This window comes from Apteryx mantelli, chromosome 2, assembly GCF_036417845.1.
Source record: "Apteryx mantelli isolate bAptMan1 chromosome 2, bAptMan1.hap1, whole genome shotgun sequence".
NCBI classification, from domain to species: domain Eukaryota; kingdom Metazoa; phylum Chordata; class Aves; order Apterygiformes; family Apterygidae; genus Apteryx; species Apteryx mantelli.
The window spans coordinates 13116569-13135526 of NC_089979.1; the positions used below are offsets into that span (position 1 = coordinate 13116569).

Genomic DNA, 18958 nt, shown 5'->3' on the forward strand with positions numbered 1-18958 from the left:
CCTGGATCTGCAGGCTAAGCTTTAGCGTCTGCTGACACCTGTTTGCTTGAAGTTCAGAAGCGTGGACACCACAGGCTTTGGGCTTGCTCGGGAAAAGGCAGAGATTACTTTGTAGTTTCTTTGGTTAGACATAATTTACATCCCAGGCAAACAGGGTGTGCTCTTCCTCCGTTTTATCCCCTCTTAAACTGCGATGCAAATTCTCAGCAGCTTTTCATAAAAGTATCGTTTAATGAGTGTATTTTAAAACTAGGAATCTTTTAGACATCATTTGCTGTGACTTCACGTTTTCCTTGGTTTTCTGCTTGCAATACTAGAGAGTGCAGAGACTTTAACTAACTGACGATTGAAAGGCAATTCACCATGCATGAACACGCTTTGTATGTGCTACTTTTAGCTGTCTTTGTATCTGCTACTTTTACACAGATTTTAAAGCTTCAGGATACTGGTTAGGAAATCTATTAGTAGCACTTGGTATAGTATAGATTTGTGCTAAGCTAACTGCAGAACCTCTCCGGAAAAACGGGATATTGCCTTCAGCCATGTCAAATGATCTTTGATAGTGTGGTGACTTAATGCGATTAAACCACATCCTGGTCAGCTTGTTCCGAAAGGCTCTTTGGCAAGTATACTTGGGTAAGCATTAGTGCACTCATGAGGTGTCACAGGATATTCGTTTTAGTCATACGTGTGCTTTACTGGGTAGAAGTAATTTTTTGTGGAGCGCTATATCTGATGGCAGTGAAGCCCACCGCAGAGGCTGGGGATGTGTTTAACTGCTGTCATCTACATCTCAAGTAGCCTGCCCGTGTGTTTGCAGTAGAGATTGTCCATAATGTGTTGTAAATTAGTTAGTGTTGGCCTCAGTAGTAGAGTGTCTTATAGCAAAGACATAGCGAACACAGCAAACTTAATAGCAAGCTATGTTGGCAAAAAACTTAAGTTACTCGGCCAGGGACTTTTCCTAGTTTCTTCTTAAACTTACAGTCATGCATAACCACAGACAAAGGCTATAATTTTGTTTTCCTGCAGCTCTTGAATAGGTTTAGTAGTTACAACACTGGAACACAGCTTTTCTGGGACCAGGTTTGTGAAGGTATTTCATGGGGCCTAGCCAAATGACTTGGCTCCACTATTTGAGAAGGCAGGAATTGCATTTGAGCTGTTCTAGCAGCAAATGAAGTACTTGCCAACTGTTGTCACTTTGGGACTGAGATGTCCAAAATACACAGCGGCTAGGCCAAGGCAGTTCGGAGACTTTTGTGTGTGCGCAGATGCTTTAACTTGAGGCTGTGTCTTAGACTGGCAGCACAAGAGTTAACTAACTCCTGAGTATGTCGTGGGGGGGGGGGAGGAAGGCAAGCAAGAGCTCTTAAGAACAGGCAGTATTTTCTCAAACAGAACAATAAAGCAAAAATGTTGCTTTTAACTACAGCAAAGAAAACAACATGAATGTTGTTCTGAATGTGTTGCATAGTTACTATTCCAAATAGGCAGTGTTTATTGCGCTGGGCCTGTGAAATATTCCTTTGTCCCATTTGAGTCTGGCTATCTCTCATCTAAGCTACTTCGGTTCCTCCTTTTTTGGCCTGCTCTTACTTTTTTGGCATGCCACTTCTAACTCGAGCTTTCTGTTCCGATTATATCTCATGAGTGGCTTTGTATTTCCATCTTGCCTTTGAATGCTTCGATCTTGCTTCCGAGTTCTGCATAATTCTACATCTGCCTGTGATAGATTTCTTCGTGTTTTGGCTGTTACGATGTTGTTATTGGTATTAATGCAGGCACCAGTACTCCGTACAGAGTTAAATAGCAAATTCTAATATTGCAAAGTGCAAGTGAAAATCCCTTAACTGTTACTGAGACTTGGTTTTGTCCTTCTAACACTTCCTCATGTTGTGGGCTTTTTTGGGCAGGACACTCGGACCCTAGATCTGATGGTTCTGAACTGATCGCTGTGTGCAAACACAGGTGCGTTATGTGTCCTGCTGTTAAGTGCTTGAATAGCTGCTCTCTGTTTCTGAGCTGATAGAGCGTGTCAGTGCTGTAACTTGCAACGTTAGCGCACGGCTCTTTCTGTTGTATGGTAGCAGTGTTTCTGTGAGCCCTTACCTCCCATCAGGCTGACATGGTATGTCAGCGTGCTGCTGTGACCCTGCTGACAGGTAGTTTCTGCAGCTGCCTGTAACCACACGTTTCCGTGATCGCTGAGTGATCAAGCCTGTGGGAGCCTGTTAGGATTTTTGGCATAATTCACTGCTGAAATTGTAAACTCTGATTGTTTTCCATCAAAACTGAAATTCCATTCATTTGACATTCAAGTTCAGCTGTCGTCTAAATTAGCACAAGCTGTACCCTTGATCCAGGGTTGAAATTAGTTCTTTTTAACTCGCAGTGCTCCTTCGGTTTTACTAGCTTGTCCCTTACCTACTTCTCATTAGCTGCGTCCTCCACAACTCCTGTAGGCAAACCATCTAGCCCCCCAGTGAGGAAAGGAGCTCCTTTATGGATTTGATGGGTCACGACCAGAGGAAATGAAGGTTTCGGAGGCAGTGGTCTACAAACTTTTCCCCATGTCCCACGCAGTGCCACCCCAGTTGGGCCACACCAGGAACAGGATCGGGGAACTGAACCAAATTTAGAAGAAACATCTTAACCAGGCTGGAAGGACACTTATGTTTAACTCTGTTCCTGTTGATTTCAGAAGCAGCAAAATGTGTTTCCTGTTCAGTTGGGCTCTGACTTTATGTAAACCACTTAGCTTTTGGAAGAGAAGATACTAAGGTGCACAAATGAAGAGAAGACGAAGGAAAAAATGATTCTCAAAGGGAGTTTAATGAAAGTCTTTCCTTTTTTCTTTTTTACATGAGTGGTTGCCATGTTTAGGTAACAAATAGGATTGTCATAGGAATGAAAAATCAAATCTTCTACCCCAGGAATCCTAAAAATGTTGCTATGTACAGAGATTTACAATTATATGCAAGAGCTTATTGTTCATTCTGGACTCCAAAACTAGATCCCACAGGTGAAAAAGTCCACACCACAGCTAGTGCAGGATTTGTCCCTCCTGTACCTTTTCCAAAGTTCTGTAAACTTCACTTTCAAAGTGATAGCTCTTCCAAGGATGAGAAACTCTCTTCACCTGAAATCTTGCTGCTGCATATAGCACAGCCTAAACAATTTAATTTTATTCCTTTTCTTTTGGGGCAGGTGAGAAGTCAGGCAACATAGGTCAGATGTGCAAATGTGTGTTTAGGTTTCTGTTTTCTCTTGGAATTGGATGAAATGATGGTACAAAGCAGGTGTAAAAAAATTACTGATCAATCAGATGTTAAGCATCTAATAACTTTGGGATTTGTATAGAAATTCTTTATTTATGTTTCATGAATTTTCTTACAAATATTTTATGGCTCTCACTGAAGTTTCTGTCATTTTCAAGATTATTTGACAATTAAGTTTTCCTGCTTTGCAGGCACTATGGTTCAAGCTGCTGATCCTCTGGAACTTCCATGTATTCAGTGGGAACTCCCATGTATTCAATGGGAACTACAGCTACCCAGTTTCTCTTTAAAAAAGAATTAGAAACTTTGAGGAACTCTAGACTAGAGCATCGTTATCTCTAACTTAATGTTCAGTCAAATGACCACTAAGAGCATTTCTAAGATGCACATACCACTAAATGAATTGGAACTTGGTATCGGAAAGGTGCGTTAGCAGCAGGGCTTTGCTGCTTTACTTTCCAGTCCGACTCTACGCTGATGCTTTGCAATGAGGAAAATTGCTCTCAGGTGATGGGACTGGAGGGTATTTTAACAAAGCGCGTGGGCATACGCCCATGTCACTAATGACTGAAAGCAAGCCTACGTTTGCCGTAAGATGCCCTGCGTAACACGGACTGTTGGTCATAGTCCTTTTGATGGTTCACACGCCTGAGCCTAGAAACCACACGAACAGATGTCCATATTGTCCAGCTCAAGCAGACAGGTGAGAGACAGTGTGAAGGCAGAAATTCCCTGTGTGCCCTAGAGCAGTCCTCCAAAGTCAAAATTAAGGTGTGATGACAACACGCAGCTTAGACTGTTGCTGCCACCATCGAGTCTGTTTGGCAAGTAAATAGAAGACCTGAGTCTCCCACACTGCTCCTTACGCAAGTGCGGAAAATCCACAATAATAAACTGTGACGTAACCCTCTTTCAGGTGCCGGACTGTATGAGAAAGAGTTAACCACCTAAATCTATTAAGTCACAAATATGTTATCAAGAGCAGGTGACTGGTAGCAGCAATTCTACATTGTAAGCAGCATTGTTTATATGTGTTCTTAACTGGGGTCGTGGTACACCCAAGGTTTATATGAGAGCAGGCTTAGCTTTTTAATTAGTGAAAGAAGCATCCCTTAGGACCAAAACAAAGCAAGAGCCTTGAAATCATCCTCATTTTATATTATACAGACTTTCTATATTCATCGGTACACAAGCAATTGCTAAACAGGTCCTCACTACATTTACTTACAATTCAAAACAAGGTGGTTATTATGCAAACAGCGTAGCTTTGGGAAGGCACCTCCAAGGCGAGCTTAACTCTGTCCTGTTCGGCTCCTCTTGTCTAAGCCTTATAGGTCTGTAAATGTTCATGTTGTTATAAGGAACCATGGCGGTATTGTAGTGGGGCTGATAGTAGTTAGCCGGGATGGTGTTCTGCAGTGGCGGTAGTGTGAATGAGAGATAGTTGTGGAAGGAGTTAACTCTACGGAGAGGAGACTGGGGGGTGAAGTTGCTGCCGAATAAGGGAGTTCTTGGGCTTTGCGTGGTCCGATGGATGCTGCCAGCCGAGAGGCTGCTGAAGGTATCCGAAAGGGTGTTGGCGCTTCCCGGGCTGCTATCAGGGGGGCTGAGCTGGGGGATCCAGGCCTTGCTGAGCAGGAAGCGCACAGTGCAGGTCGGAGACTTGGGTCCCATCACCGGCTTCGACAGCGCGTACAGGTAGCGAAACTCCTCGTCAAACAGCTCGACCACTTGGCCGGTGAACTTGGAGAGAAGGTTGCGGTGGACCTGGCCACACAACCACGTGAAACTGGAAGGAAAGACGGGGTAAGGGTTAGTATTAGCTTCAGCCGTTAGGAACTGGAGATCCCAGCAGAGATGGTGCAAAAAGCCTGTGTGTTTTACAGCCAAAGCTTATTGTCCAAACAGAGGATGAAGATGGTGTCGCAGCTGAATTTCAGGTCAGTTCCCATCAGTGCTCTCTCTCTCTTTGATTTGGATCAAGCTTTGTTATTGCAGCTGCCTCTAAAACTGTCAAGAAATCTTGTAACATTATATAACCTTGTGAAGGGAGTGGTGAAAACCAAGATCCAGATCCACCGGAGGACTACATGGTGGTACCTTCAGTACCTAAAGTTTAGGTGTCTGTTCCCTGGAAAGGAGTTTAGACCCCTGTATTAGGTACTTATCTTCCATGTACCATGCTTAAATTAAGGTCTTACCATGCAAACACATAAATTGTATTTTCCCTGCAGATTGCCATACCAGTTTGTAAATCTTCTCTACTCAATACTGACATTAGAAAGAACAGCAAAAATTACCATCCTGTGTCTGTTTTCTTCATCTGAGTTGGTCAAGAGAAGCCCACAAAAACCTCACCCTCTCTGTCATATCCCACCCCTGCAAAACAACCCCCCACACTTGGTTTTACATGTGTTGGACAAATGCTCATTTTCGTCACTAGAGAGATAATGAAATGTATAAATATTTCCTACAGCCTTTAAAAAAAATAAAAATACTACTTTACTATAAGACAAAAACACTGCAATATTCTGATAATCTAGAGACACACCTTAGACTATCCCATGGTTTCTGCATGATTTTTCTCTTACATTCTTCACTAGTCCCCTTGGCAAACATGAATTTCATCCCAGTTTGTGCTTTTCTACACAACCACATGCCGGCTTGATTCTGCTGTGCAGCCTGCCTCATGCGAGCACCAGCCACCAAAGGAGCACAGCCTGGAGAATGAAACGTAGTCGCTCCCCGAGCTGGCCAGGGCTTGAGCCGTGCGGCGAGACCACGGAGCAGCGCTGGAGCTCAACCCAAGGTTATTCGGGGTTGGCCCAACGCTGTCCCAGTTATTCCCGTGTGACTTTATTAGCTCTGCTGGATTTGCACAAGGATTGCTGACAGCCAGATTTGGCTGGAGGTGTGCGCGCTTTAGAGCTGCCTCCTGTCATGTTTTGACAAATCTGTGAAAACCAGTGGGCCTGACAGCCTCAGCTGACACGAGCAGAATAAAGACGCACCAGCTGAATCTGCCGGTTCAGGGCATTTTTGTAGAGGGTTAGGTTTTGGACAGAAGTTTTTATACTGTTGCTTCAGGAGTGGGGAGGAGAGGTGTGACGTAGTGACTAGTTCAGTGACACTGGGCAACAGTATAATATGTATTGTGCATTCTACGATTGGACAGTAAAATATACAGCAAGCGTTACTAAAATATTGGTACCTCTCATCCACTTTGTTCAAATCATTCTAAATATGGACAAGACCTCAGGAGAGGAGGTAGACAGAGCAACAAGCTAATTCCTCGCTGTTCTGGCAGCGTCTGCTGAGCTAACTTGACATTGCATTTATCCACTAAGCAGCACTCCGTCAACCTTCGCGCATCTTTTTTTAACTGCTAAGCAGATTAGAAGTCAGATGCTCTTCTGAGATAGCCACATTTAAGGTTACAAACTTGTTAAAGAGCTGAGGCCTGGGATGACAGATTTATATTTTAGGTACAATAGATATGCGGTTCTAATTTAGAAGAGAGTTTACAGAGAAATAAAAAACAAAATACATATTTATAAGCTGCTTTTAAAAAAACAGCAAACTCAGAGCAAAAATACTCTTGGCCAAATTCTGATAATATTACTCCCATGTGTTACTCCAGGTGTAACTCCCTGGAGTACCTGGCAGAGATTTGTTTGTGGCTAATCTGCCTTATCCGTAACCCTTGTAAGTACAGAAAGTCAGAGCCAATTCAGAGCCCCAAGTTCATGGAAGTTTCTCCATGGACTGATGGCAAACAGGTCAGCCATAAATTAACAAGGCAAGTGAGACCTGTGTAATTTCAGACAAACGTTTGTGCACTCCACCTAACAAGTCAGAGCAGTATATGGTCTATGCACTTAGCTGAAAAACAAGGCAAAACTTTTATGAAGCCCTAACAGGTTTTTCACTGGCTTCATTCTAAGAGGAAACTCCCTGTACAGGTATTAGGTCTTGTTTTAGGTCAATAGTTTATAATTCTGAGTGCTCTTGGCTCTGTGGGAAAGGCTCAGAAAAAGGCTCCACTTTTCATTACAACCGTTTGTCCAGACGGATCGTATCCTACCACGCCTGCTGGAGCTGAAGCACGTTAGGCAGAAGAGAAAGCACAAAGAGACACGGCCCAACCTGGGGCCAAGGCACAAGTATCACACAGTCAGTCACTGGCAGATATTTCTCAGAAGTCTTTCCAGGGTTTTGCCTCAAAAACCATGCTCCGTTCCTGACTGTCTCACTTAAGGTCATCTGAATCAAAACCCACCTCTCCTCTTTGATCTGCATTTGCACCGGCTTCATTTTCTCTGACCGGCCCTTCTGTGTTACTCCAGCTGCAGTTTGCTAGTGACCCCTCCGAGCTCTCGTTCCTTGTAGTCACAGCACTGCAGTAATGTACAGCTTTGCACAAAATGCATTTAACCTATAATGGGAAGCCTGGGGTTCTCAGCTGAGCTCAGGTTTGATGTCTGAACTAACCAACGCGACGGTGTTGCCTGCTAGTGGGACAACCTCCGTGTGAGAAACCTGCTGCAGCTTAGCCGACGCTCTCCGCAGAGGGACTTACGTCTGGGGCTGGCTTTGGCTCTGAAGAGGCTTTCCAAGGGTGGCAGCCAGGAGGGTGCTCCATCACCCCTGAGGATTAAGGTCTGTGTTTGCCCCCGTGTCACTCTGCCACCTCAGCAAAAGCCAGGGAGCGAATGGGACTACAAACCCCTGGGGGCGACGGTCAGGAGCGGACGTTAGCCCAGCGCAAGGGGATGGTCGCACTGCTCCCGACTCTAGGGCTTTCTGCCCGAGGAGAGAGCGCTGGGGTCTGGCGGTTTCATTTTGCCTCTTTTAGCAGCACTGAGTTCGCACACAATCTAACCTCAAATTTCATTAAAAAAAAAAAAAAAAACCCAACAGTTATCATAAGATGGCATAGATAAAGACACCAAAAAAATCCTACATCCCGCATCACAGACGTAGACAATAAAAATTAAGGGGAAAAACTACATCTTAAAGCACTTTTAAAGGCCTGTGCTCATACAAACACACAGCTGAAAAGGCCCCTGGAAATGCCCCAGCCCCAGGGTGCTGCGCGAGGCACGACCAAGCACACGCATGCTGATCCAAGCGATGGCTCTTTAATATGTTTTTAGAAACAACTCCAGAGCAGGAGATCCCACAGACTCGCTGGTGGGTCCTTTGCCCCCAGCAGTTACTGGTGGCCAACTTCAGTCCTCTTTGTTGTCTATAAGGCAAATAATAAATAGATTTTGTCCCCGAACACTGTGGCTACAGCCAGTGACTCATGGCCCCTTTGAGGGCAGGATGTACTGCAGGGCTATTTTATTTCCTCAGCCCACTCCCCTCATTGATATAAAGCCAACCAGAGCACAGCACTAAGATGAAATATGCTTCTGTATTAGTTTTGAGAGCTATTCAAATACAATTTCTAATAAATACAGTGCAGAAGAGTCTGTTTTACTCAAAGTTAAAATTATTCTTGTTTATACCTGCAGAAGTTGGTGAATAAGATTTTAGGGATAAAAGAAAACTTTCAACTGAATAAAGTGAGAGCTATCAAGCCCACAAAAATGCCACGTGGTGAGAGGCAGCTATAACCCAGCTGAATCCCCAAGCCAGTGCTGAGCATGAAGTTAAATAGGGTAGAGATTTGTTTCTCACCACCCTCTCTGCTTGCTTGCTGAACAGGAGGTTATGTAGTTAGATAAGTCTCTTGGGGTCAGAAGATCCTGCAACAGCACTAGAGAATGACAGAAGTGACTGCACAGGACTTTGAGGGTTGTTTTTCTTTCTTTCTTTCTTTCTTTTTTTTTAATAAGAGTGAAAAGAGATGCCAAAGGAAGTTTCTTGGCTAAAGAAAATGTCTTGTTCTGCCCCTCTCCTCCCACACGACCTTCACTTCTTCCACTCCATATATAAATCTGATGTTGCATTTTGGTGAGGGTTTAAAAGAAAACCGAAAGCTGAGAGCACAACAGTAACACAGAGCGGCCAATAAAATCCACTCTGTGTGTTCACTCATTTTTGTTCAATGGTTCATTTGGGAACTGAATTTGGGTTCTGAATGACACAGTTCGTTTGTTAAGCTCATCTCTGTAGCCATGAGACTTAGGAACTTTATTTGATCCAAGCTCCGAGTCTCAAGTCTGGCGATTTTGGATCTTAATTAAAATCCCAGCTGTTGCATTGCTACATCTTGAACCTGAAATAATTAGAGCAGCACAAAAATGGAGAGTATATCAGATGTTGCAGATGTGGCTTACAAAAAAAGGGTACAACAGTTACATAGACACTTCCTATCTGTTAAAGAAACACAAGAAAAAAACAGGAAGTCTCCAGAGTATTTCTGTTTTCCCTTTAATCACTAAACTTGTCATATGGAGAACAAATCTTTAGATAAGCTGAGTGACATATGCTACATTAAGGGATCCTGAGGGAGATGGAAATGTATCATGGCTCATGATAGCATCTGAGGACCGAAACAATGAGGAAAGCATAATATTAAAAGAAGATATACACACTTCTAGTTCTGTTCCAGGCTGCACCGGCAAAGTTGTTTGCCTCAGTCCTGAACACTTAAATCAAATGCCACGTTCTATAAAGATCTCACATAAGCTTTTGAACCAGTTAGAAAACATGTTAAATGGATTGTTGAAAAATGGTATATACTTGAAAGCACGGGAGTTTTTTGTTCCCCCCAAATTTTCAGCTGTACAAAAGCTTTCCTTGGCACTTTCTTTGTGAAGTAACATCAAAAACAATAAAAGGGCCCACAGACATGAACTGCAATGGCTGATCTCACCTGTAAGATCCAGAGAGCACATATCTCCAGTCAGAAATAAGAAATTTTTCTTGTATTTGTCCTGCAAATTTTCTGCCTGATTTGGCACAGTAAACCTCTCCAGTAACACTGCGGACTGAAATATTCTGGTAAAGAAAAAAATAATAGTTAATACAAGCAGAATTAATTACATCTTTTATTTAAAAATCAGAAGGAAAGGGCCCTTTTCCCCTAAAACCCCTAGCTCTTCACTTCTTCCTACTGTTACAATATCTTCATGAATTTTCTAATGCTGCATTTGAAGGTTTGGGGATAGCAGAAACCTAGTGAAGCCCTCTCACCTGATAGTGTTAATTATTTCAATCAGGATATAAACCTGCATGGAAACTCGCACAGACAGAGCTGTGCTGTTAGCCGGTGACTGATGCTACACCTACCGAAGTGAGAGATACGTGTCCAAAACCGAGATCAGTCTGTCACCTTCACTGACATCCCAGCAAAAATTTGCACTAGATGCGACCCTGATTGTTTTATGTTGCCTGTTGTACAATACAGTAGGGCAAAACCCCTGTTCCTCTCATCCTGGGCCTGCACGGACGTTCTGCGCTTCTGGTGAAATCTATACGGACGGTATCGCTGCAGCACAAAATGTAAGGACACGCGCGAACTGAGAAGCAGGTCGATTTAGCCCCTTGCTACGCTCTGCGCTGTTGTAGCTTGCCTGCTCCTTGCACCCGAGCACGCTCGTTCAAAGCCGGGTGAGGTACCCAGACGTTGCGCTGCCATCTGCTGCGCTCGCGTATCCTGCGTAGGAGCAAGGCCTCCGTAAATGAGCGGCACCGAGGAGTCGGCTCACATGGTTCTGAAACCTGCGCATTGTAGCAGCAGGCCCGCGATAAATAGCACAGGCCCGTTCTTTCTAGGGACTGGGGGTTTGCAGACACTCAGACGCTGTTACGAGAACGCCTTACTAAGTTCAGTTTCCTTGTACGCGTGGGGTGGCAGTCAGCTGTTGAAACACAGGTGTCTGGTGCATTTAAAATGCCTTCGGTCTCCTGCCTACCCTCCCGCTGCCGTTCCTGCAGGCTGCAGTCACTGCGGGGTATCAGTCACCCTGTGGGGATGTCGTAGGTACCGCGCGGCGTCTGAAACGGTCCCTGGGAGGCTATTTTTAAGGTCATTACTTTATTCAGTTTCTTCTGGCAGAGATGAAGATGGACTAAGCTAACAGCCAGATACCAGCTACATGAGAGGCATTATCTTTAAAATAAAGCTTTAATAACATAGTTTTATCATGTTTCATACAAACACCCAAGGAACTCAGCTAAAACCATGAAGCTGAATATCAAGAGCAGCAAACAAGCAAGTCAGTGGCAGCAGAATTCGCCCCCCCAGGCCAAACCGACCCCCCTAATTCAGCCATTGTGGCAGCCAAGGTGTTTTCACACAGAAGAGTTTTGGGTGCAGCTCCGGCTGCAGCCAGACCACGGCTCCTGCGTAGCTGTTAAAGAGAAGCAGTTGATATGCTTATGTTACACACCTCTACTGGCATCTTAAGCTTTGTTTTAAGGCTTTAGGGCCCAGGTTAGTTTCATTTAAGCTTAAGCACCTAATGGAAATAGCTCAGCTTCCTATATCATTCATAGAAAAATGTGGGCATCTTCAGCGGGGTATTAGGTAAGTTAACGCTACTTCTGGATGTCTTTCTCCCTTTTGATTGCAAGGTGGGATACTCTAGCATAACTGTGCCTCTAACCCAAAGTGCCTCAAGTTCGGCAGGTGAATGCCAGCCCCAGGTTTTCCCAGAGCCCCGGTACCTTGAAGAGATCCTCAGCAATCTGCAGCTTGTCACACATCTCGGAGAAGAGCTTTATACTGCCATGATCGAGCAGCAGGTAGACTAACACCATGCGCTTGTTGGCTGCCTCCAGGAGGTCGCAGAGAATCTCGGTGTCCGTGAACACGTCCATGACAATAGCCAGCACCTGGGGGGGAGCAGAGGCCTCAGCAGAGCAAATTCGCATAACTTACAGTTGCCGGTGAGGCCACTAAAATGTAGTGGGGGGTTTATTTATTTTTAAAAAATTTCCAACAAACACAAGCCTTAGAACATATAGGTGAATATTTCTGTTTTTCTCCGTAAGTGCCTGAATCAGTAAGATTTGTTGCTTCACTGTTTTATTGGTCGTATAGACACCAAACCTCCACAACGATTTGTAAACTCACTGTTTCAGTTTAAACGCACCCCCACGCCGCCGATCCGCAAATGGCAGCAGAGTGTCAAAGCCTCAGAGCAGCCTGGACCGGGCACAGAAGACCCTCCAGCTACCTAAACGTGCAGACTCCAGACAGCTACGATTCAGAGAACTGTAAATGTGATATAAAATCACCGCCACCCCACTGCCCCTGGGCTCAGCATTGGGGCACGGATTCACCCTGCCTGCCTAAGGCACCGGTCTCCGTAGATTCCTGCTGTTGTCCACGGAAAGGGCCATCTCCCCAGGGCAACTCAGCCCAGCTAATACCTGACTTCCTTCAGAAGGTGCACGTTCTTCTCACCAGTTGCTCCCAGTTTGTATTTCTGCCTCTGACCTTTCTCTCCTAACTGCAGTGCTTCTCATTTGCTTTGACTGAATTTCATTTTACGATTTGGACCTATTTCACCAACGTTTTAAGTCTACAGTACTTTCTACTCGCCAGTGCTTTGCAGTTTGATGCCATCCACAAACGTATTCTTTAGTCCATTGTTTAAGCTGTTAATGGATATATCAAATATTGCAGTATCTAGGATAGACCCTTGTGAGATACTATTTAATAAATCCTGCCATTGAAAAATTCTACTCAAAGAGCAGTTGCCAAAGGTTTGCTGTCTATCAATCAGTGTTATTCTAGCAACCTCTTGCAGTGTAAATTAGTTTGCTAAGAGGGTCGTGCGAGACTGGGTCAAGAACTGCAGACTTATATTACTCTTCCCATTTTTTCCCCTACAGATGTTCTCCTCTCAAGATGGAAAATTGGATTGGATTGACGCATCAACTGATGCTTATCTTACTATTCTCCTGGTATTTCTTTTGTTAGTGTATCTTTCCAAGGCCTTGAACTTAAACCCACTGATCTGTAACTCCCCTGGTGCGCCGAGCACGTGTAACGTGAAGGGGAACTGCAGAAGGAGGTTCTTCTCCTCTGCTGTTAGGCGCAGCAGCAGCAGCAGCAGCCCCAGCGCTTGCCCTTGCAGCAGAACAGTAAAGCAAAGACACGAGGCCCGGAGGACGGCACGGCCGGCGCCCCACAGCTCTCCCGCTCTCACGTCTTGCCTTTCTCTAGCCAGCAGCGATTTGAGATTAAGGTTTTGAACAAGGAATAACAAACCTGTTTTGTCTAACTGAGATAAAAACAAGAGGCATTATTAGTGATTACAATGTTTGAAAGCAAGGTTTCAAAGAAATCGATCAATAAAGCACAGTCTCTTCCCGGCAGTGTAACCCTGTCCCCGGCGGTCCCTCGGGGGCTCCCACTCCCCCCCAAGGCTGAGGGTGCACTCCAGCAAGCGGCTTTACTTATAGAAATTCCAGAAAATCGCCCCCTGCTGCAGATGCGGCTCCCCGCTTTGACCTTTTAAAAAGTCCTTGGGGGCTTTATGGTCGCCACTGACTTGCCGGGAATCCCCAAATTTCCCTTGCAGGGCAGTAGCCGTGACGGTTTTGTTTCCGACCGTTCAGCTGCGAAATGGCTAAAGGAGTCTCAGGTTCATACAAGGGCAAAACGCCCCAATGATGATGAGCAGAGTCCTGAAATGTCTTTTTTTTTTTCCCAAGGGAAAAAAAGAGTTGTGGCTACTGCACCAGAATACACGTCACATAAGTGTTTTGTCACCTATCGGCTGTTCACCTTTCGGTTTCCCAGCTCCTGGGCAGCCTGACCTGCTACAAGACCCTTTCCCTGGCGCCTCTGTCACCTCTTGGCTGTCATTTACACAAGCCGCGTTACGCTGCGGAGTTTCTGTTGGAGCCCACAGGACGTTTGAGTGTCGCTGACAACATGCTAGGGATGAAAGGACTTTTTCCTAAATAATTTCAGTCCTCCAGGGACGCCTCCTGGTGCAGCAGTGCTGCCTCTGTCCCCTGTAAAGATATATATATACACACACACACAGGGAATGTGCTTTTTTTTTTAAGTCACTAAAGCAAAAAGGTATCGCTGTGAGTACAAAAAAAGCACTGCACTCGCTTCATAATGGCCTCTCTAAAGCCACTGGCCCAGCGCAAAGCTACGCTGCAGCGTACCGGGCCGGCTTTAGTCAAAGACCGTGTCTACCGCCACTTTTAAAAGCAGGGTGGCAAACAAATGCAGAGGGAACACGAATTTTCTCTTCGTACCTGAGTGGTCTTGTTGATGTACCGGCGTATGATGTCTCTGATGTTGCTGTTCTTCTCTGTTTGGAAATAGACAGTGGCAGTGGATTTTTCCTTTAAATAGGGCTTTTCTGCAGTAATCCATGTGTGCAGTAGAGCTGGTTCACTGCTGTCAGAAATGGTTGGGAAGTAGGTCCCCGACGCGAGAGATCCAGCATCGTTCTGCTTGGGTCCAGCTGCCCTGTCAGCGGGAGATTCACAGCCGTAATAAGACTCCTTGGCATTTTCCCTGATGTACTGGGCTTCCACGGAGGAGAGGAAATCCACCTCTCCTTCTTTGTCCAAGGCTTCGAGATAAGAGTCTGTCCCACCATCCAAGAAGGCGTCCGTGGCCAGTCTTACACTTTCGTTGTGGCTGAAATCCGCTTTTGTCAACTTAAAGGAATGGTTCTTGATATCCTCCAGCCTTTTCCTTATCTTGCCCATATGTCTCGAGTGGCTCATGGTCCTTAGTCTCAGCAGCCGATCCGTAGGGTGGCTACCGTACATATGCGCTGTGCAGGCAACACAACCCTCCTTCACGTTCAGAGGCTGCATTCTGGCATAAATTCACTTCGGCTGAAGGAATTAATTACGAATAAAAATAAAGAGATCTTAGTACCTCGGGCAAATTCACACTCTCTGATTTTGTTGGTGCAATTATCTTCAAAAAAAAAACAAAAAAACAAAAAAACCCAACCAACCGAATGCGCTCGCTTCTCAGATGTTCTTCAGCAACAATCTGTTTCCAGATGGGACACAGAGCAAAGTTGATTAGATTGCTTATCTGAGAGGCACCCACCTTTGCCCAAGGGCACACGGAGGATTCAAGTCCGATTAGCAGGGCTGTCTGATTCGGTTCGCTCTGCCTTCCCGGCGCATTCTGTGAAAGGCGCGAGCGAGGAGAGTGCTCAACCCGAAGCAGGTAGGCTTCCAAGCATCGTTGCACAATCTTCAAAACAGCTCGAGGCTTCTCGGTCTTCCTATAGTGTTCGTTACGGAGCAAAAACAACTCTGATGTTTAACTGGGACAAAGACACCAGTCATGGTCGTAACTTCAGAACGGCAAAAAGGGTCAGGGACTCTTCTCCGTACCTACATCCTGCCAGGCGAGCGTAAAAATAGACTGAAATTCGTCACTGTGTCCCGTTCATAGTATGTTGCTATTACCATAGACAATGCACTCATTTATTTCTTTAAAGCTTTGTGACTATGCCATCCTATTAAAAGAAATAAATACCCTTTCCCAAACACCCTGAATATTATGCGGAGGGAGGGTTGTGAGCCAGCCTCAAAGCATCAGAAATACAAACACTCATCATTTGATTGTGCACATTTAGTGCTGTTTGGATTTTTTTTTTCTTAAGCTGCAGCTTCTGGAGTCACGTTGTCACACTGGAAGCTCAGCTGCTGTGTCATTATACAGACTAAGGCCCACATTCTCCGCAGGGGCAAGAAGCGAAATACCTGTGGGGAGCTAGGCCGACTGGTATGACCGCACAGAGATGAGTTAAGACAGGGTGTGAACGTACCACGCATTAGGTATTCCATAAATGCTTGTACGCATGCTTTTATGCGGAGGCACGTGTGACACAGTTTTATCACACAGGTAGAGTTTACCATCAGCTTTGCAAGTCTGCTCCACGCTAGGTACAGGCACCCAAAGTGCTACAGTTCTTGAGGGAACTGTAGAGCTTCGCAGAACAAGTTGGAGCATAAATGCTGGTCTTACCTCTCGTACAGGGGTTAAGGGCAGCTAAGTGCATGCGTGAGCTGCGACTTGTATCGCTCCTACCAACGTGCTCTGGAACAAAGACGTTTTCAGGGCCGTATGATCTGTTAAGAGTAGCACAGACCTACTTTTCAAGATAGACACAACCCCAGATTCTATACCCAATGGGTCTGCCTTGCGGAAGAAAGTAATTATATGCTAGTATGACATAAAAATATATATTAAAGTAGGGAGGAATATGACATAGTTCAGATTTTAAACCGAGGGCAATGAAAGGTAGGAAACACCCACCTCAAAGAGCCAAAGGAGAGGTGACACCTGGAACCCTTTCCTGACCCAGACACCCCACCATGTCCCAGCCACCACGGCACAGCTGGAGATGTGGTTTTAAAAACTACCCCCGCCCTTCCCCCCCACCCCCAACATCCGCCTGCAGCTGTGTCAGACACAGCAAAAAGTCATTAATTATCTGGTGACCTGCTAAGCGCAATTACGCTGAAAACGATGCCGCATAATTAATGTGACGTGCAAGATTGCGCCCTGCCAACGCCAACGAGGGCCTCCCCGCGCCCAGCGACGCTGTCACGGGAGACTTCGCGCTGGGCTGGGCGCTCACCCCCGCGGCGGGGGCCAGCGCTGTCACCGGGGGTCCCACACACTCACCCCGGGGTCCTGCACCACCACCCTGGGGCCCCACAGTGTCACCCCGGGGTCCTGCACCATCACCATGGGGCCTCACAGTCGCTCTGGGGTCCCACACAGTCACCCGGAGAGGCACCATGGGGTCCCACACTGTCCTTCAGCCCCACATGGTCACCTCAGGGGTCCCACAGTGTCACCTCGGGGTCCTACACTGTCATTTTGGGATCCCACAGAGGCACTCCGGGGCCCCACAGTGTCACCCCGGGGTCCTGCACCATCACCATGGGGCCTCACAGTCACCCTGGGGTCCCACGTGGTCACCCAGCGAGGCACCCTGGGGTCCCACACTGTGCTTCAGCCCCACATGGTCACCTCGGAGGTCCCACAGAGCCACCGCATGGTCACCCCGGGGCCCTGCGCGGTCACCACAGGCTCCCAGAGAGCCGCCCCGGCGACCCACCGCCACCCCGCGGCCCCGCACTGTCCTTCTCGGGGCCCCACAGCCACCCCGCGGCCCCGCAGCGTCGCGCCGGGGTCACTCACGGCCACCCCGCGCCGCCCCCGCGGCCCCCGCGGGTCCCTCCGGCACGGAGCTCGTCAGAGCAGCCGCAGGAAGGGCCCGCGCGGCGCCTCCACAACGACTCGCACCGGCGGAGCCGGGCCGCCGGGGCGGCTTCCATAAGCAGCGCGGGGAGAAGGTTTTCAGCCGCCTCGTTAGCGCAGTAGGTAGCGCGTCAGTCTCATAATCTGAAGGTCGTGAGTTCGATCCTCACACGGGGCAAAGGCCGGCGACTCTTTTCTTGGCCTGCGCGCCCCGCGTTGCCCGAAGGGCTGCTGGTGCCCGGGGTGCCCTTAACGCCATGGAAACGGGACAACAGAGCACAACCCACCGCGGAACCGCGCGTTTTAACCGTCGTTGTTGTGGTTTATTAAGATGTAGTTTCAGGGCAAGGGGCTTCGTTTTCTGCTTGTGGGATCACAGAAACACTTGCTACGTCCTGTATTGTTTTAGAAACGTGCTTTGGCACAGGTTTTCTGAATCCAAGCTGTCCGCTAGCTTTTTTCAGCGTTTGGGCATAGAGAGAGATCGCTTTCATTTCCACAGCGGGCTCTTGAGTAAAACAAGCACACAGGCAGGCGCCCGAGATGTGAGAGCATTTCCTCGAACAGCCCCAGCTCTCATGTGCCTGTGACCAGATTAATACCAGACAGAATAATATAAAGTACGACGTAAGCATGAAAGAGCACCAGCTTCCTCTTGCTGCAAACATTCTGGTTTATACACATTTACAACTGTAACATTTTAACAATACATATGGCCCGAGGTGCTAGCCAAAAAATTTGTTTTTCAAAAATATAGAAATAATCACATGTAAACTTCAAGACAACTGCAGTCCTTGCAAAAAGGCACTTTTCTCACCATTTACTTGTTACACATCCCAACAAAGATCTTCGTCTATTGTGTTTTTCTCTTTTTGAAAAGGGAAGATGCATCTTCCCCAGATTCTACTAAGATTTTTCCAAAAGGATCTTTGCTGACATTTCCGTGGTTTCCCTTAAGCTACAAACAACTTCCGGCTGCAGCAGTGGAGGACACTAACAAGCCACCAACCCATGATAATCCGTGATTCCCTGTTGCTCAGAGTGAAGTGAAAAAGTAGTCAGATTCAAATGACTGGGATAACATGGAGAAGCATTGAAGATTTCAGTGCATCAGACTGAAAAACGGACAAATCAAGTCCCAGGTCCTCATACTATTTTACATGGTCGAGCCCACTCCTGTATCAGTGTTGCGGGGAATGGTTCTGACTGATTCATTTTATTTTACTGGGCCTCATTCTTTTTGCTCCAGTAGCACATAATGTTTTACTTTTAGGCCAAAACATTAGCTGTTAAGGGAGTTACATGGCCTGTCCTGACACACAGCCCCGCGATGCCAAGGTCCCATCAACTGTGGTCGCCAGGACTCTCTCTTGTCCACTTGCTGGCACCGTGGGCATGGAGACCACCATTGCCTGAGGTGTGACTCCATTTGCTGGTCCGAACCCACTCACACGTGTCTCACCAGCTGCTGGCACCTTCCAGCACTTGTGCCTGCGATAGAGCG

General features: G+C 46.5%; 1 protein-coding gene and 1 non-coding gene across 2 annotated transcripts; one reads left to right on the forward strand and one right to left on the reverse strand.

The window, feature by feature from the left end:
* Positions 1-4438: 4438 nt before the first annotated feature.
* On the reverse strand, positions 4439-15042 carry FAM83A (family with sequence similarity 83 member A). Its single transcript, XM_013956863.2, has 4 exons — positions 14463-15042; positions 11904-12071; positions 10108-10232; positions 4439-5070 (listed from the first exon to the last, which is right to left on the reverse strand). Exons 1-4 carry the CDS (start codon positions 15033-15035, stop codon positions 4530-4532), a joined length of 1407 nt encoding a protein of 468 aa, XP_013812317.1. The 5' UTR covers positions 15036-15042; the 3' UTR covers positions 4439-4529.
* A 2517-nt stretch (positions 15043-17559) lies between these two features.
* TRNAM-CAU (transfer RNA methionine (anticodon CAU)) lies at positions 17560-17632 on the forward strand. The gene has a single exon. It is a non-coding gene; the product is annotated as a tRNA-Met (tRNA).
* The last annotated feature ends 1326 nt before the right edge of the window (positions 17633-18958 follow it).